Below are 19,447 nucleotides of genomic sequence, written 5' to 3' on the forward strand. Positions count from 1 at the left end.
GCACGACCAAGGTCGAAACATCTCTCTTTTCTGTTTTGGCTGACTTGTGTGTTTGCAACAGTTGGGCGGATCTGGAACAAGGCAAAAAGCATTTCGACAAAGAGGCAAACATCAAAACAACAAGACGAAATACCTACCCCGAGGCTGGCCAGCTGTTTTTTTTTTTTTTTGTTTTTTTTTTTTAATGGCGCTGGCCAAACAACTGCAACTGATCCTTAAATCCCAAAAAGAATTGATTACGCTTTTAAAGAAAATGATGACGAATAACCCCGCGGCTTTTCAAACGTACTAAACATTTTTTAAAAATATTTTACCCTTTCAAATTCAAATTGGAATTTTTATTTGTGATATACCCAGCTCCCGGTTTGGAAGTTGAAAAACGGGCATCTACACGAACAATGTTTTTGTATTTGTCTTTTATGCCCGTCTCATCCATAATTCATTTAAGCAAGAAGAGTTTTGGTGGTGGGCGTTCGATTCGATACGTCGACCCTTTGGTTTACGGTGGTCGTGATATTTGGTCATACGCCGGTGATAATCAGGTTGACTATATTGACGTCTATAGTCTCGCATATTGTAAACCACATCCGCAATGTTTTTGTTTAACTCTTAAAAAGAAAAGAAAAAAAAAAATGATAGACCAACACCCTTAAAAGGTATTCGAAAAAAAAAATAATAAAATGAGACGAGACTGGGCGAAAAAGAAAATGCAAAACAAATTCCCGTTTTTGTTTTTCGTGACCGCACGGGATTTTGCTGTACGTGTAGGTGTACTTTTCTGTTGACGCGTGTTTGGAAGAGACAGACAACAAAACAAACAACAACAGAGGAAATGGATGGAACAGGGAGAGGAAGAAGACTACTGTAAGAGGGAGGGGAAAATTGAGTGCATAGATCAATGACGGCAGCCTATTGCTATGCATTAATGGTTCCTCTTTAGCCTGGAACGCCGGCGCAAACGCTCCCCTTCGACGTCGCGGGGTGGAGGGTAAATTCTTTTATTTTTCTTTCGGTAACCCCTCCAACGTTTGGTTGCTACTGGCAACGATGCCGGTTCGTCACTCGTACGCCCAAAGACAAACAATAAAAGAAAAGGAGGCCATATGACTTGGTTTTCCCGATTTTTCGTGTAAGCAGACGAAAAAGCAAGCGGACATTTGACACACCTTCACGTTTGTTTCTGCGTTCGGAGTTTTTGTTTTCTTTCTTTCCAACTGTCGTGAATACGAAATGAACGAAAAGATTCACAGTCACGATTGTTAAATGCCCTTCAAAAGTGTCAAACGTGAACATTTCCAAAAAGTTTGTTGACGATGGCCGGTAACGACGAACCCAACTTTTTATTCTTCGCCAAACAAGAAACTCCACGTTTTTTGTTTGTTTTTTTTAAATGTTTGTTGGTATGTTGTGTTAATGGATTCGTGAACAAGAAGAAAACATAGTGGGCGCAAAAACGGATTGGATCGTGACCAAAAGAGTTACATCTAAAATAAAAATTTAAGTGAATAAAACAATATCGATTGCAACGATCGATTGGTGCTGTTGGAATTTCGGCTTTTAAAAACAATCTCGTGATTCCCGAACAATTTTCTTTTCACTCCAACGCAATTCTCGTGAAGAAAAAAATAGAGAGAAACTTTCTTTTCTCGTTCAGCATTTGCAAGTAAAAAGGAAACACAAAGGAGAAATGAATAAAAGAAGAAGAAGGCAATAAGAGTCACGCGTCGTTGTTCCAAGGCCGCCTTTTTTTCCTCTCATGGAACTTCCAAGAGTCTCGTTATCACGTCCGTTCTTCTGCCGTCCTTTCTGCATTGACCTTTTCGTGTTAGATATACATATTTTTTAAAACAATTCTACGTGTGTGATAAGCGAACTCTTGTCAAAAAAAAAATTGTTTTTTCTGATTATCTAAAAAGAGAAAAAACAGCCGCTATCGATGACGACCGCAGCAGACGAAGAAATTGGATAACACAAATTTGGGAGGGCTCCGTTCATGTAGCTCTGGGCTATTCCCTCAAACTTTTTATTTGATAATTTCGTCTGGTGTTTGTGCGGGTGGGTTAGGCAGCTACGTGAAAAAGACACGTCTCTCTTGGTCTCACGAGGTTGCCAGACTGCACAACACACGCACGTGCGTCCCACTATTTTTTGTTCTTTCTTTCTTGCCCAAAACAGAGAGAAAGGGAATACACACCTGTGTAAGGCTCCTCCCCCTTATCTACCTAGGCAAAACCACTGCCATACCTGTATCCCATACTCTACCTGTGAAGTTCGGGAGCGTGAAACTAGTCAACGGCCGTGCGTCGGGTCGACTTGTTGGTTTTCTCGCCCATTTTAACCAAACATCATTTGCCTGTGATTTTTTTTTTTTTAAATTCCATTCCAAAACTGTGATCGAGTGCGCTTAATCAGAGAACGAATTGATATTTTTTCTCAATGATGGAAAGCAACAGTCCGGGTCAATCGACCGAGGACGAGAAAAAGCAACAAGATGCTCGTAGGGCACGTTCCCGGTCGCGAACGAGATCGGGTTTATCTTCGAGAGTTAATTTTTTCGAATCTGGCGCTCAAAGTCGAATGCGGTCGACCAGTCAATCGTTCGAACGGATGGGTACCAATAATTGCGTCACAATAGACACGGGCGTGTCTATGGAAGATTCCGTCTTTGATCAGTCGGAAGTGGACCAGCTGGAACGAGAGATAACGGAACGACGCCAACGACTTTCACGTCGTGACGACGAAGAGGAGCGTCAACGACGTCCGGCTGTTTCGCTTCGTCGGGTCGTGTCGCCGGTCCGGGTCGAACCGATAAGTCCCTCCCTGCATCAGGTGGTGAATCAACAATTCGCTACGGAAGTATACATAAGCAGTTGGACGGAGCGAACGGCTGGGCGAACGCCGGATGCCATCCAGGTAGCCTCACCTCCCATTCCACCGCCGCGGGACGTCTCGCAACCTCCTTGGCGTTTGGCCCGTCGTTCTGAACCGATGACTCCCGATTCGAGTTCACGTGAATCCCCATTCCCGACTCCGACGACGCCCACTTCTGCTTTTACCAAGTATCAAGAATGGCGGGCCAGACGGTTGACGAGCGCCGAGACGGCCGAGCCCGTTGTTCCGTGGAGGAAGCAACAACAGGCTCGTAAAGACACGGCACAGACGGGCACGAGTCCGTTTGGGGACGTTTTGGTATTGCGACGACCTTCGCAGGAAATAGCCGATCAATCGGCGTCGCGCAAAAATTCGCAACTTCCGCCATGGTATTCCGAGTATCGGACAGCCTCGCTTTCGCAAACGGCCTCGCGAATGGTCGAAGGTTTCCGCGTTGGCGGAATCAAAACGCATTATGATTTTCACATTACTCAAATCAAAGGTGAGCTGTTGTCTGACTCCTTTCTCTTTAATCAGTGCGAGGGACGCATATGAAAATCTGCGCACTGCGCACCGTCGAACACGTTTTTAATTCCGATTTTTTGTTTGCCATTTAAGAAAAAAAAAAAAAAAAGGGAAAGATAAATGGTCACGTTATCGTTCGACGTGTTTGATAAAATGAGCGGTCGCTTTTTTGTGTGTTGGAAAACTTGATCTTTTTCCAGCCAATGTCAACACGGATTTTCGATGTACGTGTGTGTGGTAGCTGAAAAGGACTTTTTTTTTTTTAAACTGAAAGAATTAGATTCGTGCAAAGTACAACAAAAAGGAACATTTCACTGCTATCTCTTTTCACCGTGTGAGGAATAATTTTTTTTTATTGACATAGTTTCAGATAAGGGGACATTGCAGTTACCAATTATCTCCAAAACACGTTGGTTAGCAACGGAGAAATTGGCAAACCTCGCCATTTTTGTTTGTTTTTTTTTCCTTTCAAAATTCTTTTTTACCTTGAGAGAATTGTTGCGACAGATGATGGCACATGCCTTTTTGGAGGCCGAATATCATAAATACGACCATCCCGTTAAGGATTTCGTGCAGAAAAAAAAAAAAGTTTTGAAATCTCGCTTTAGCCCACTTTAATAGCGCCAAGATATTTCGGTTTATGGTGGGCCCTTCAATCTGAAAATGCGTGAATTATCGCTCCAGGATGTTAGGCTCAGATGGGGGCACGAAACATTACTGATTTTTGAATCAATCATTGGCCTCCTCCCAATCCCTTAAAAACAAAAAAATGATTAAAATTTGTTTTGGGATTTTATTTTTGATTATTGGACTTTTTGTCGCGGGAGTAACAATCCCGCACGGCGGCGTGACTATCATTCCAACACGTGTATGTAATCTAGTCGTCAACATTCTTGATAACTTTCGTCATCTACCGTTCCTGTTTGCGTTTTCATTTTTCTATTTTTCGCATATAAAAAAAAACGCGTATAAAAATTGCGAATTTCTTTTGGTCTATTCAATTGGCCAAGATTTTTCTAAAAAAACATCAAGAATTCGATATGCGCCGGGATTTAAAAAAAAAACCGCATATTTTTATTTCATTTTTATTCTTTTCAAATGCTTTTGCTTTGACCTAAAGACGATCAAATGGGTTGGACTCGCGATGATGTCAGCCATTCGAAATAGCCGATGCAACTTGCGGCAAGGTCTTGGGGCTTCTTTAAAAAAAAAAAAACGAAAGAAAAAAAAGGAAAAAATCTAAGAGCCATGAACGACTCACGAAAATCCGGTTATGCCCCCCGGGCTGTTGTGGAAGAAGACGATTGCGAAGATTTTTTTTTTTCTCCTTCCTTTTTTATGCATACCGGGTCTTTTCAAGGTATCCCGCCGCGACCACCGGCCAACCTGTTCCCTTCGTGTTGATGGATATGAGAAGAAAAAAAAAGACAGATGCGTGTAGGCGAGAAAAACGTTCGTGCATTTCTCCCCCCCCCATTTCATCTTAAAGAAAAGAGGAAGAATAATATTTAAAAGGGGGAAAAAGAAAATGTCTAGCAGATTCAAGGTTGCCAGTTTCTCATTACCCACATCCCGAATCTCTTCTTATGGTAGTATGTTAGTAAATAGATGGCTGTGAATTTTATTCAAGTACAAAAAGGGGAGAATGACTTGCATGTATTTAAAAATGCGTATTTACTCTTCTCCTTCAGACGATGACACGCCTCATTCATGCAACACAATATGAAAACGACTTGGGGTGATCAAAGAAAGTCTTTGTCTGAATTGAAACTTTCTCTTTTTTTATGCGGGAGTGTTATCTTAATTTTTTACAAAAAATGAATGACTCGGTGCGCGAGCTAAAGCGATGCAAATAAATGAAAGACTCACGGTGTGTTTTGATGTTAGATGAGCAAGAACGAGTGCAAAAGAAGACCTTCGTCAACTGGATTAACTCGTACCTCTCGAAGGTAAACAACTTTTTATTTCTACAACGTCTATAGAGCAAATAAAGAAGTGAATAAAAGAAGGACACACGATATTGCTTCTTGACCATAACAAGTTGGAATCAATATTTACCAGTCTTTCTCTTTTCCTTTTTTATGATTATTGTTTCTTGGAAAGTACGGGGTAAATAAGATAATTTCTATTCATAGTCATTCCACATTAAACTTAAAAGCATTTGTTGAAAAAAAAAAACTTGTTTTGTATCGAAATTTGAATATTTTTTTTGTATCTGGCGCCTTGCCCAACATTTGCATTTTGGTGCTTTTATGAAAGAAAAAGGGCAACATGTTGTTGCTTTCTGTTCTGGCTAGGCGATTTTCTAACGGTAAATTTAAAGTTGTAAATGTCGTTCGTTGGAATTGCAGCCATTTGAAAAGCAATCGGCAGGAAAGCCACAAATTTTCTTTTTACTATGAAAACTGAAAGTCAAATGGCTTGTATCAATTAAAAATGCTTACGATCTATCCCTCCCGCGGTGTAAGTCATTTAAGAACAGGGCAGTCCAGTAACATTAACCTAAACATATTTTCCATTATAATGCGGGGCTTTCTCTAATGTTTTCTTTCGTGATTTCTTGCAGCGAGTTCCACCGCTTCGAGTGGATAACTTGATCGAAGACTTGAAGGATGGCGTTAAACTCATTGCGCTGCTGGAAGTCCTGGCCAACACAAAACTGGTAATTACAAACCATTTTTGTTTCAATTTTTTTATTGTGTTCAAAGTGTAACAGCAACCAACAGATTAATGCGGGAGAATATAAAACCAAGCGGTTTATAGCCCCCCCCCTCGTGTAATGTTAATACATTACAAGGAATAGTGCGACCGTCATAACAAACCATTGAACTGTACCGCTGAAACGCGATAGTAACATGATCCACCTGGAACCTTTCCGTCCTTCCCAGGTTGTTTGTGAAACGGATATACTTTTGCGACACGATATCCTCTTTGATTGCTTGTTTTTGTTCGTGTCGGTTCAGCTTTCTTTGATTTTATTCAGCTGAATTCAACTAATCAAATGTAGGGTCTGCTCTGTTACAAGGATAGTCTTTTAATAATTAGAGAGTCCGCATGACGTCATAAGATCAAGCAGGCTTTATAGAAATAGTCTCGCCGACTAGCCAGTTCTATTTTTACGCTGTTTTTTTTTTCTTTCTTCCTGACACACGAGAGAACTACCAAAGCCATCAATTGTGAATAGAGCCAAAAAAAGAAAAAAAAAAAAAACTAAGTGCAGAAAATATAATTCGTTCTGATTTCCGCAGGCGACGTTATCCAGTATGATAATCGTGTGAAATCGTTTGATTTATTGAGCGTATTGGGAATTTTCAGACGTTTTTTTTGTTTTGTTTTTGTTTTTCTTGTTTTTGTTTTTCTTGTTTTTGTTTTTCTTGTTTGGCAAATCCTTTGAAAACACCGTGGGGGCCGTCTTTTTGGCAGCGGATTTATTTTTATTTATTCTTTTAAATAAATCAGAAAACATAACAAAAATAAACAAGAAAAAAAACTAAAAAAGTGCTTCGGTTGCTGCTTCTCAGCAGCTATTTCCATTCCGTATTTTTGGGCTTTTTCTTGTCCTACGTCCTGTCTGTTTGCCGGGAGCTGACGTCAGCCTCGATACGGGCGTACACGTGCCCTTGCGCTTCTTCTTGTTTTCTTTTTCCTTTTGATATATTTTTCATTTTAAAACAAAGGGAAAGCGACAAATACAAACCATTTCTTCGGCTTTCTTTTGCAACTAAGTGTTTTGTGTGGGATGTGGACACCTTCCCATATTTTATTGGCAGAGAGGATGAAGTCATCCGCACATGATTCACCTTTTTTTTTTTTTTGTTTTCTTTCTTCGATTTAAAAAAAACGGAAACGATCCAGCCGGTCGAGAAGGGAAAAAATATGAAGAAGGCCCACTTTCTCAGCAATGCCGACACGGCCATGAATTTTCTGCGCTCCAAACAGGTATAGTCGTAGTCAAGCGAAGCCAAAAAGCATTTATCAAAATGGAGTCATTCATCATTGCCTTTTTTCATGGTTGTTTCATTTGGAACAGATTAAATTGGTGAATATCAACCCGTCAGACATCATCGAGGGTAAACCATCTGTCGTTCTTGGTTTGATATGGACCATCATTCTCTACTTCCAGGTGAGTTGAATCGCATTTTCCTTCAATTCACCATCAGCACTAACAATTATTTAATACACCCACGTAACACTTGAATATTTCATTTTGCAAGCTTAACTCGGGATGTATCCGGTGTCAGGTTATCGTTATTCACTTGCACATTCATTTCGTTTTTTCAACTCCTTTTTTTTTTTTTCAAATTAAAATTAACACATCTTTTCGATCTGTAATGAATCAACAGATTGAAGAAAACACAAAAATATTGGAGTTGGGTCCTCGTCCTAGCAGTTGCAGCAGCTTAGAAAGCAGCGCTGGCCTGAGAGCCAGTCCTGCCCAGTTGCAACATCAACCTCAATATTCGGCGGAGAAGAAATCTTCGTCCGTTTCTGCCGGTCCGGCAGAAACCCGACAGCCCGCACGTGATAGGACAGGAGCCCGTAAAGCGCTCCTCCAATGGGCCCAAAGTGCCACCAAAGAGTACGAATCCATTTCCTTATTTTGCTTTCATTTTCACTTTCAACGGCATGACATTAACCAATCGGCAAAATCGACACGTTTTACAGAACAACGGGTGTGGTGGTGAACGATTTTGGAACAAGTTGGCGAGATGGTACGGCCTTTATTGCTATCGTCAATTGTATTCAACCGGGCACCATCGATGCGGAAGCGTACCGCAACGCGCCCAATCGCGTACGTCTCGAGGCCGCGTTCCAGGCAGCAGAGCAAAATCTGGGTGTTGCTCGTCTCCTGGACTCAGAAGACGTCGATGTCAACAAGCCAGACGACAAATCCATTATGACGTACGTTGCTCAGTTTTTACACAAATATCCCGAACCGGGCAAAGGGAAAAAACCTGGCGAAGCCGGAAGTGCTCCGTCCCTGGAACAGCAACAGTATCGCGATTTCGTCGCTTGGCTTAACAGTAAAAACTCTTTGCTGGAACAACTGCAAGGCGGCAAAGGTTATGGTTTAGAGTACAAGGATTATGAGCAGCTGAAAACGGAATTCGAAGCCCAGCAGCGCGTCCTGGAGCATTTGCGCGCAGTGGTTCATCAACCTGGACGCGGGATACCCGGCGTTACTTACGAGTCATGGCAACAAGTCGAACTGTCATGGCAGAAGCTCGAGACGCAGCTGCGCCATTGGCAATGGACACTGGACACGAGCTTACCAGGGATGCTGGGCCAGGTCGGCGAATGGCTCAACAACGCCGAACATCTTCTCTGCTCTGAAGATGTGCCGCCCAACTTTGACGACGAAGCCGCCAACGCTTTGAAAGTCAAACTAGATGAACATAAACATTTCTTCGCCGAATTGCCAGCCATAAATGCGGCTTTTGATAGCGCCATCGGTGAATCGTTGCCGACTGGCGTGTCAGCTGGACAAATCCAGGATATAGCCGCACGTCTACAAATCTTACCGGAACGTGCCGCCCATCGCGCAGCACGTCTTCGCTTCCTCGAACACAAATGCTGCATTTTGGCGTTCCTAGATTTGACTGAATCCAAATTGAAAGCTTGGTCCGTCCGCTACGGGACCGAGGAGACCATTATTCTCATGCTGGAACAGTACCGTGTCTTTGTGTCGCGAAATAAACTTTTTCAAGAATTTGAAAAGGCCTTCGCCGAAATGCAGCAAGTCGCCGAAGAGTATAAACGTGAGTCACGAACGATGGAGCTTCGCGAACTCAACGAGATTGACCAATTCATTTACAGCTCGGGCGAGAGATGGCGTGTGCTTTCGACCGGTCTCCGCTGCGCTCAAGGAATCCTTGAGGAAGTTTTGACCTACTGGAAGCGATGGAACGCTCAGTGTCCTGCTTTCGAGCAATGGCTCAATGTTGCCGAACCCATGCAACTGAACACAGATTCCGAAGAAGAGAAAATGGAGTTCTTTCAAGACATCGGCACGTGGAAGGAAAAATACGAGCAACTGGGCGAGACGGCAGCGTTTCTGGTTACCACTTGCGAACCCAGTATTTCAAGGTCGATTAAATTGCGTATCGATGAGATAACAAGTCGCTGGGAATCATTATTCGATAACGTCCGACATTACCTTCAAGCTGGGGAGATCCTCCGCCATCGCAAAGAGTACCGACAAGGATCGGAGAAGTTGGAGAAATGGATCGTCCGAGCTAATGAGCTTCTCTCTTCGATTCCGGTCGGCAATTTAGAATCGATGAAACGTTATGGCGATGATTTGCAGCAGCTCTACTCTAGTGTCGATGAAATGGAACAAGTACAGAAGCACATCAGCCGTCACTTTCAATCGCTCGTGTCCGAGCTCAGCACTGACGAGCTGCAGGCCATTAGCGGTTCGCTGAAACGGCAAAAGGAGACGCTGGTCCGAATTCGAGCGCTCATTGCTGTGCGCATTCAACAGTACCACCAACTACGCACGCAAAAAGAATCGTTGGAAGTTGGAATCGCAGAAATCGAAAACTGGCTCACCGAGGCACAGAAAGCCCTGGAATCTTTGACTAAACTGGACACGGACCTAGAAGCCACTACGCAAGGACTGGAGAGTCATCAGGCTTTCTTCTCCCGTCTCGTAAACTACAAACTCCTGCTGGACGACAAATGGAAAGTCTTTGAAACGATGATCAGGTCCAGCCCGGCCTTACCGTCACAAGGCCCAAATAGCGATGACGAAGACTTATTGGCTACCCGTCAAAAACTGGAATACTTGACGGCTGGCATTGCAGAAGTCACGAACGATTCGCATGAATGGGAAGTCCGTCTAATGGATGGTATTCAAGCTTGGAGATATTATCAGGAATCGTTGCGATTGACGACGCAATGGATTCATCGTGCTGAGTCACTGCTGATGGCCGAGAAGAACGCCAATGCCCAGCAATCGCTGGAATTGCATGCATCCTTCTTTAACGCGGTTGACGAACGTCTAGTTAACAATCTTCAAGCTGCAGCTACTCAACTCTTACAATGGCTGCCTGCTGAATCGATGAGAAAGATGACAGTATCAGATGCTGCGCAGACGACATTAGAGAATTGGCGACGTCTCATTGGCCTGGCTCCAGTGCATCGTATGAAATTGGAATTCCTACTGGATCAAGACGCTTTTGCTAATTTGGCTCGTGATGTTGATCAACAACTGATAGCCGAACAACAGGCGCTCTCTCTCAGCGGTACCAATACGGCCCAATTGCTGGAACAACATCTTCTCTGGTTCGGAACGCCGGCCGGACCGGCTGTCAGCCAGGCCCGTGTGCTAGTGGAGAGACTGGAACACACAGCTGCGTGCATCCCTGATGTAGAGATTCAACAGGCTTTCGAGAACGTGCGTAATCAATGGAATACGCTGATGCAGCGGGCCGATTGGCTCCTTGGCCAGCTGCAGGCTATTCCGCAAAAATGGAACGAATATCAAATCCATTTTGATGATATGGTGCGATGGATGGGCATGGTGGATCAAACGATCGCCAACATGTCGGTAGACGCCCAGTCCCTGGACAATTTCAATCGTCTTCGCGAAGAGTTCCAGTCTACCTGCAGTGACGTGGATGCCCGTCGTGAAAGCATGAAATGGCTTGTCCAGCGACTGGATTCCATGTTAGGCTACAAATCGGAAGAAGAAGGAAATATGGCCCAGCACCAATTGGAGGAATTGATTGCCCGCTACAAGAATCTGGTACTCGTCATTGAATCGACTCAAGCCAAGACGGACCTGCTCACTAAATGCTATACTTGTCGCCAAGAGATACACAAGACTTGCGCCGCTTTGGAAGCTATTCAACCGATGGTTTCAGCAGAACAAGAGAGTAATGATTTATTGTCATTGGATGCTGATACTTTGAAACAAGAAGCCGTGGTGAAAGAGCTTGACGGACAACGGGTAGCCATTGTCAGCTTGTTACAGCGTGGCAAAGACCTTCAGCATCATCAAGGAGCTCCTGAATTTCTTGCTGAACAAGTGCATCACCTCGAAACGGTTTGGAATGACACTTTCGAATTGGCCAACAATAAACTAAAGAAACTTAAAGGTAAAGTTCTATTTGTCTTGTACTTCTTTATTTTATTTGTTTAACTGGAATTTTTAATTGTTTTTAGGATCTGGACGCTTGTGGCGTGACTACCAGGAACAGAAGGCTGACATCAATCAATTGCTGCACAAAGCGGAAGAAGAATTGAAACAGTGCTATTCGAATTTCGATCCGCTTAAAATCGGTAGTGAGCTTAAAGCCCGTCTCGAGGCCGGTGTTGAACTGCGCCAGGCCACCGACGATATCTTGCGTAAAATGCGTCAGATTTTGGACGAACTGAATCACTGCGTCAGCATCGAGCAACGCCGTTCCCTCGAAGAAGAGTTGCGTGAAATTGAGAGGCGGACCGAATCGATCCGCTCACTTAGCCTGGACAAGATCGCATTGTTGGATGAATTCAGCTCACGGTTGAAAGCACTCATGGCACAGGTGGAATCCATTGTCAATTGGCTCCAAATGGCTCAGAAGCTCCTTCAGCAGTTACTGTCTTTGAATTTATCACCTCAAGAACGAGTCAAACGAACGGAAGAACTCCAAACTTCCATCACCGAAAAGATGGAACTACTTTTAACGATCCAGCAAGAAGTGGCCGAATTGCTTGCCATGCAGCAATCCGCAGATCCTTCGTCCGGACCTCCTTTGACGTCTCAACGTCTTTTAGGCGTTGACGTTGCTGGCTTACGTAACACTATCACGCAAATGAGCGCAGCTGTCCAGGAGCAAAGTCAAAGCGTTTTCCAGGATATGGAACATTGGCGAGAATACGACGACCAGGCCAACGAAGTTAAACCCTGGCTGGACGACGCCGAGAAGCGAACAGCTGTCATCATTACCCGGCCCAGCACCGTTTCGGAGATGGAATCATTGCTGGACGCTGCCCGTGTTTTCGAGGACGAATGCAAACGGCAACTGATCAAACTGCAGCAAATGTCTTCCCATTGCCAACAAATGTTTAACCAGTCCAGCACTCGCGACGAAGTAGATGCTCTGCACAGCCGCTGGAACGGTGTTCACGATACGGTGGTACAGCAACTTCAGCGTTTGGAACACTTGCAAGATACGTGGACGAAAGTGATTAGTAAAATGGATTCCATCGTTGAATGGCTTGATTCTGTCGAAACTCAACTTGATTCACTGCAACAACTTTCTTCCAACTTGGGCAGCCTTGAAAATCAACTGGGTGACTTGAAGGTATTGGAAAATCATTTCGTTTCTTTTATAGGGCTGTTTTTTTTTTATTTATTTTTTATTTATTTTTTCCTGTATAGAATGTCATGAAAGGAGCTTCTGAAAAGCAATCGGATTTAATTGTGCTGACGCAAGAGTGTGATACGATTGTTCCTCAACTCTCCCCGGAAGGAGCGGCAAATTTGCGTTGCCAGGTGATGGATTTGAAGAGTCGTGTTTCTCAGCTGTCCGATTCTGCCCGCCACCAGATCAATACAGTGTCAGATGCCATTGTTCAAAGGTAATTTAGTTTTACAAAGAGATTGAAGCCCTTATTAATTATTGTTTTGGTTAAAAAAAATTGAATATCCAGGCAAGATTTACTTGGCCGAGAAACGGAGCTGGTTCAAGCGTTCCGCGAGACCGAAGAGGGTTTGAAACAGCTGAGCGAAGTGGATGTACGCCACTTGGATGCCCCGCTTGAAACGGCACATCAGCTGTTGCAACATTTGGAAAACCAGCAGCCTCGGGTAAACGCCTTGCAAGCGGAGATAAGCCAACTACAAGATACTTGCACCCCGGAAGAAAGGGCCGTCTTAGCCGAAAAATCTAAGGAACTGGACCAAACGACAAAGGTACCCTGGATGCAAAATATTCCCTCTTTGTGATCTTTAAAATAATCCATCTTATTACTTTTAAAGGGATTGGTGTCCAGACTTACTGGTAAGAATGACTGCTTGAAACGCTGGAACGCTTTGGCCGGCTGGTCATTGGCTGCCAATGATCAACTGAGTCATGTCTTACAGCAACTTGAAGACCAGAAACCTGGAGCTCAAGAACTTGCCCATTTGCTTGCTGAAGCTGATGAAGTCCAGTTGCAATGTGACGCCCAACTAAGTGAAAACGCAGACCTTGATCAAGAGACTCGTTCCAGCGAAACTGCCATCAAATTGGGTCTGTCCACAACTCCTTGCACAGTGGTTAGTTTTGTAGGTCAAGTTGAAAAACAAATCAATCGAGTCCGTGGTTTGGTAACGGACCGTACTAACCAAATCCGCCAATTGGATGAGAAATGGAGTCAGTTTGAACAGGAACGTGAAAAACTGTTGCAGCAATTGCAAGCCATCAAGTCAGACGCCGATGGACTGTCTGCGTCTGAAAGCAATTTGAGCGGAATTGAACATTTCCTGCCCGCCATACATGCGCTCCTAGATCGAACCAAACAACTAGAAGTCGAGAAAGAGAATCTCCACAAAGTTGGAAAACATTTGACGCAGTTGAGCTCAGCAACGCTGGGATCAATTCAAAACAAGCTGAGTTCTGTCGATAACGACTATGACCTCATTCAACGCAAACTACTAGAGCAGCAAACCCAATGTAATGACATCCTGTCCCTTTGGAAAGAATGCTCCGATGCCAAACTACCTATCCAAACAACTATTAGTAGTGCAGCAAAAGTCTGCAATGATGTTCAAGATCGACAACCTGATGATTTGAATGAGGCCGTCCGATTGAGCGATCAATGCCGAAAATCAGTTGAGCAGCTGCGGAAGTGTCGCGCTCCCCTTGATTCTTTGGCTATCAAGAGCGGGCACTTGCATGATAGACTGGACCGTCTTTCAGGCTTTGACTCTTCTATTCTGCGCAAAGAAATGGCAGATATGCAGCACGAATGGACAGAAGTTCAATCGGCCCTTGGTGGACGAATTCAAACTCTTGATATGCAACAAGTTGTTCTGCGTCAGATCGCCAATCTCAAAGAGGATATTCTCAATTGGACCAGCGATTCCAGAGAAGCTTTGGCCGACACACTTTCACAACCGACCGACTTGGATCTAATGGAATTGAAGCTGAAGAAAGTCAAGCAGGAATTGCCGACATATGAGGGTATCCGCGAGAGCATCCGTACCAAAATCGATCAATTGACGGTATTGTGCCAAGGCCACTGCCCAGCTTCCATTAACAGTCTGCAAGACCTAATCGACCAAGAAATCGACCAAGTAAGTGTTAACTCTGTTTCACCTTTACCATTCAACTAACGATTTCCTCTTGTACAGACGCAAACTCTTTGTGGCCAGCTGGAATCCTCCATCACGACGACAAAACATGAAGAAGATGAACTGTATCTCGATGTTAAAGCCTTGACGAATCAGATCAGCGAAATGAAGTTGGAATTAAAGAGCTGCGAGGATATGATGGGCAACGATGAGCAGCTGGCCCAACAATTCCGTGCGTGCCAAAATATTGCAACAGGGTATCCCCAACTCCAGGAATCGCTAAAGACCTTGAAGAAACGATGTGCCAAATTGGAATCTCAGTGTGGGACAGCCGGCGAGGGTTTCCCACTTGCCAAAGAATTGCGGGCCATTCAGAAACAAATGGACGCACTCGGAGTTCAAATAAAGAAACAAAGCGACGGTTTGCACGGTATACTCCAGAAACGCTATACCGAGCGGGTGGCCATAGTCCAACGAATCATAGCCAGCTGTCGTGACAAACTTGACTGGTGCTCATCGGAGCCCAGTGCTGATCGCTTCGGCATTGAGGCAAAACTGGACGCCTTACAAGCAGTCGAAGGGAGTTTAGCGGACGCAGAAAACAAGTTTGCCGAAGTGCAGAGCGTTGCAACTGCTCTCGCTTCCATTTCCGAAAGTCAGAAAGGTGAAATTGATTCATCAGTCACGGCAATGGCGGAGAAGCTTCGTAATTTGCGTGAGGATTGTGACGATAAGCGCCTTTCCATCGACCACAACAACGATTTGTTGCGTCGTTTCGAACTGACTTCAGAGAACGCATCTTCGTGGCTGCGAGATGTTGAGGCGGTAATTCGCAGTGAAACAGTTAGCCAGGCTGGAGTCGAACAATTGGCTGATAAAATCCAATCAATCACTGAACTTTATTCGGACATTGAAAGTCATCGCCCTGATATCGACGAAGTTAAAGTAATTTCAGACCAGGTTATGGCACTAATGCCCGAATCGCACGTGTCCCACTTCAGCAATCATCTAGCCATGCGCTTCACTACGGCTCTCAAGTTCGTTCTGTCTTGTCTGACTAAACAAAAGACTCTTCAGTCCGGCTATTTAGAGTACCAAACGGCTCTTCAAAAAATGGAAGCTTGGTTGCAATCAGCAGACGACCAATTGCGCGTTCATGAAAAAGACGTCACAGCTGTTCCAGGATCCAAACCTAGTTTGGCTTACCAATCGAAATTGCAAGCGTTGAAACAATTTATGGAACAAAAGGATGAAGGCCAATCATTACTCAACCAAGCTGTGCATACTGGCGACAGCCTGGTTCCTAATATTACAGCCGAAGATAAATTGGCTATTCGAGTGGCTTTGCGGAACCTTCGCGATCGCTGGGAATCACATCTGGATCAAGTTAACAGTCTCTACAAGAAAGTTGAAGGCATCATCTTGCAGCTTTCGTCTTTCGATGACAGTTGCCGTCAAATCCGACGCTGGATCGAAGAAACGAGAAAACGCTTCAACGAACCTGAAATTGAAGAGGAAGGAGAGGATGTCGATCAATCGCATGTCCACGACGTCAAAGAGCAGCTGCAGACCTTCCGTATTTTAGCGCAAGACGTTCTGTCACACCAGAGCCTAATCAATCGGCTCCGCGAACGTCTCCAGGAAATCTCCAATCCAGATGCGGCTGCTACAGTCGACGACATTGCGGCCTCCTACCAGAAACTTATCACGGAAAGCCAAGAACGCGTTGCTGTGCTGGAAAAACAGGCCGCAGATTATGATGCTTACGTGTACAGCATTGAAACGTTCCGCGATTGGCTGACTGGTCTGTCAGCCGATCTCACGCTGACCGAAGAAGGTGTAACGGATAAAGCGTCTGCCGAGACCAAACTTAGAGTCATTTCAGAGCTATTGCAACAGCGTGAAGAAGGTCAACAACTTCTGGAACGCTGCGGATTTTGTCTGGAACAATGTCTTCAATCGGCAGGATCTTTTGTTGGCCAACTGGATCCTAAAGTTGAATTTGAAATTCAGAAAACGAACTGGAACGCCTTTTTAGCCGAATGTCAAGAACGGAACGATCGACTGCTGTCAGTGTGCTCACGCTGGACTGCTTTTGAAGACACGGCGCAAACCTTAGCTCAATGGCTGCGCCAAATGGAAGGCCGCGTCCAAGATCAAGCTCTCAAAGCGACTGTGGCTGCCAAAGAAACGCATCTAGAGAAGCTCATTGCGGCTCAGTCGGAGATCTCACAGAAAGAACCTGAATTCTCCGCCATTTTGCAACTGAACCAACAGATCGAAGGTGATTCTACCCTTCAGGTGCAAGTTCCTCAGATGATGGCCCGCTACCAGACACTCATTGGAACTGCTCGCGAGATGATTACTCGTTACCAGCAATACGTTAAGGAACACAAGGACTTTAACGACCACTACGCCGAATTTACAAAACAGACGGAAGAGCTTGCTGGACGCCTTGATTCATGCCGTGAGATTGTTGGAGATTTCAAGATTCTCCAGGAAAAACGGGCAGAACTGGATCAATTGCAAGAGCAACGTCTCGAACTGGACAAGAGCGGTGATACGTTGGTTGACATGGGTGAAAAGCTCTACGTTCACACGGGTCCTGACGGCCGGGAAATGCTTCGCGTCCAGCTGAAAGTGGTGCGTGAACGATGGGAAGCGCTGTGTGATGACCTGGTCGCAACTGCTACCGAACTGGATCAATGCCTCCAACAGTTCTCTGAATTCTCTGCCAGCCAAGAGCAATTGACTCGTTGGCTAAAAGAGGTTGAGCAATCTATGCTTCAACACTCTGACCTTAAATCAACACTTCAAGAAAAGCGTGCCCAGTTGCAATCTCACAAGATCGTCCATCAGGTAAGATCCCATTTCGAATTGTGTTTAGCTGATTTAAATTGGCAATCTTTCAATTGCATTTTTTATGTTCTGTTTCCTTAGGAGATTCTTGCGCATCAAACGCTTGTTGATTCAGTCTGTAGCAAAGCCCAGCAACTGATAGATCAGACGCAAGATAAATCACTCAGCGTCTACATCATTTCCATTCGACAATTATTTGCCAATATCGTCAGTAAATCCGACGAGCTGATGAATCGATTGGAAACATGGGTTAAGGACCACACACAACTGAGTTCACTGGTCAAAGCGTTCCAGGATTGGATCACTAGCTTCCGTGACGAAACGCAAAGCTTGGCAGATACAATAGGTGAAAAATCTGAAACCAAAAAGAAAATCAAGACGCTGGATGAAATACAGGGGGGACAGGAGCAAGGCCGTTCCAAATTGGAAGAGATCCAAAGTTTGTGCTCGACCGTAGTGGCGTTTACATCACCCCGTGGTTGCGAACTGCTGGCCAAAAGCGTGGCCAGTTTGCAAGATGAACTGGAAGCTGTATCGACAAGCCTTCAAGAAATCAAACGAAGCCAAGAGGCAATTCTCCAGCGATGGCAATCGTTTGAAGAACGACTGGAATCTTGCAATGTTTGGTTGCGCCAACAGGAAACTGCTTTCGGCGAACAGGCTCTACAGGTGACTTTGCCGGACAAGGAGGCTCAACTTGTTATCTTTCAGACGGCCCGTGATACCATCACTGGCTACGAACCTGAAGTGGATGCCTTCGTAGATCAAGCAACGGCATTATTCCAGTCAAGTGGTGTCGAGAGACTACGCCCTTTGATAAGTCAAATCAGCTGCAAGTATCAACAGTTACATGTCCAGAGCAAAGAAGTCGTTTCTAAATGGCACGGTATCGTCGATGATCATCGTCTGTACGAAGAGAAATTCTTTGAAACTATCGCTTGGATTACGTCATTAGAAGATGTTTTGGAATCATTGCTCAAATTTAAAGATCAATCAGAAACGGGCAATACCACAATTATAGGTGTGCAGAATTTGATGGCCGAAAAGGAACAAGCCTCCCATCGTCTTGGCTCGCTCACTTCAGCTGGTGAGCGGCTATTCCCCGATACAGCCTCCGCTGGCCGTGAAAAGATTCGACAAGATCTGAAACTTTTACGATCACGTTGGGAGGAACTTGAACGCCGATTGAGCGAGCAGCACAAAAGCCAGGAACAACAGCTCCAGCGTTTGTCTACTTATCAAGACGGCATTGTCCAGATTAGCGTTTGGCTAGATACAATGGAGAAGTGTGTTGCCAATGACCAGTCAGGTCTCCAGGCGGCTTCACTTCCGGAAATCCGGTCCCATCTTCTGAAACAGAAAACTTTCTTGCAAGATGTTTTGACTCATAAAAGACAAGTGGAAGCGCTAAAGGAACGAGCCAGGTCACTGGTTGAGGATTTGCCCAGCTCGGTTGGTCAGCCCAAAGAAAGTCAAGATGTTCAGAGGACCATTGGCGATATCACTAATCGCTATGAGATACTGACTAACGGCTTGCAGGGAGCCATTGCTAATTCTGAGTGGCTGCTGGACGTTCTTCAGCAGCATCACGACTTGGAAAAAGCCCAAAGTGATTGGCAACAGCAAGCATGGTTACAACTTAATTCAAACACGGGTACGATTTACTTAATTATTCATCTTCAATACGAAACTTACCCCTTGATACCTATGGTTAATTTTTAGATTATGGTGGAAGTAAACATGCACTTAAGATGCGCTGTTCTAAAATTTCTGAAATGATGATCGGCAAGGATGAAGGCACCGCCAATCTGGACGTCATTCGAGCTCACCTGGACAAGATAGCTGATCGTTTATCTCCACGCGTGAAGGAAGCGTTGCAGAGGGCACTGACTAATGCAAAGTATTAATTATAGAATTATCCGTGTG

General features: G+C 44.6%; 2 protein-coding genes across 2 annotated transcripts in view; both read left to right on the top strand.

Annotated features, from left to right (window-relative positions):
• The window catches only part of LOC116928730 (nesprin-1), a 56,201-nt gene that overhangs the window by 9,630 nt on the left and 27,124 nt on the right, over positions 1 to 19,447 (top strand). Inside the window, 13 exon segments of the mRNA XM_045177522.1 lie at positions 5,284 to 5,345; positions 5,963 to 6,058; positions 7,252 to 7,335; positions 7,427 to 7,519; positions 7,740 to 7,975; positions 8,062 to 11,498; positions 11,566 to 12,689; positions 12,767 to 12,966; positions 13,039 to 13,300; positions 13,367 to 14,665; positions 14,723 to 17,521; positions 17,603 to 19,175; positions 19,244 to 19,421. Coding sequence (XP_045033457.1) covers positions 5,284 to 5,345; positions 5,963 to 6,058; positions 7,252 to 7,335; positions 7,427 to 7,519; positions 7,740 to 7,975; positions 8,062 to 11,498; positions 11,566 to 12,689; positions 12,767 to 12,966; positions 13,039 to 13,300; positions 13,367 to 14,665; positions 14,723 to 17,521; positions 17,603 to 19,175; positions 19,244 to 19,421 — 11,443 coding nt within the window.
• Positions 229 to 5,274, top strand: LOC123475196. Its single transcript, XM_045177533.1, has one exon. The coding sequence runs from the start codon at positions 2,437 to 2,439 to the stop codon at positions 3,424 to 3,426; it is 990 nt and encodes a 329-aa protein (XP_045033468.1). The 5' UTR covers positions 229 to 2,436; the 3' UTR covers positions 3,427 to 5,274.

The sequence above is a fragment of the Daphnia magna genome, linkage group LG8 (assembly GCF_020631705.1).
Source record: "Daphnia magna isolate NIES linkage group LG8, ASM2063170v1.1, whole genome shotgun sequence".
NCBI lineage: Eukaryota > Metazoa > Arthropoda > Branchiopoda > Diplostraca > Daphniidae > Daphnia > Daphnia magna.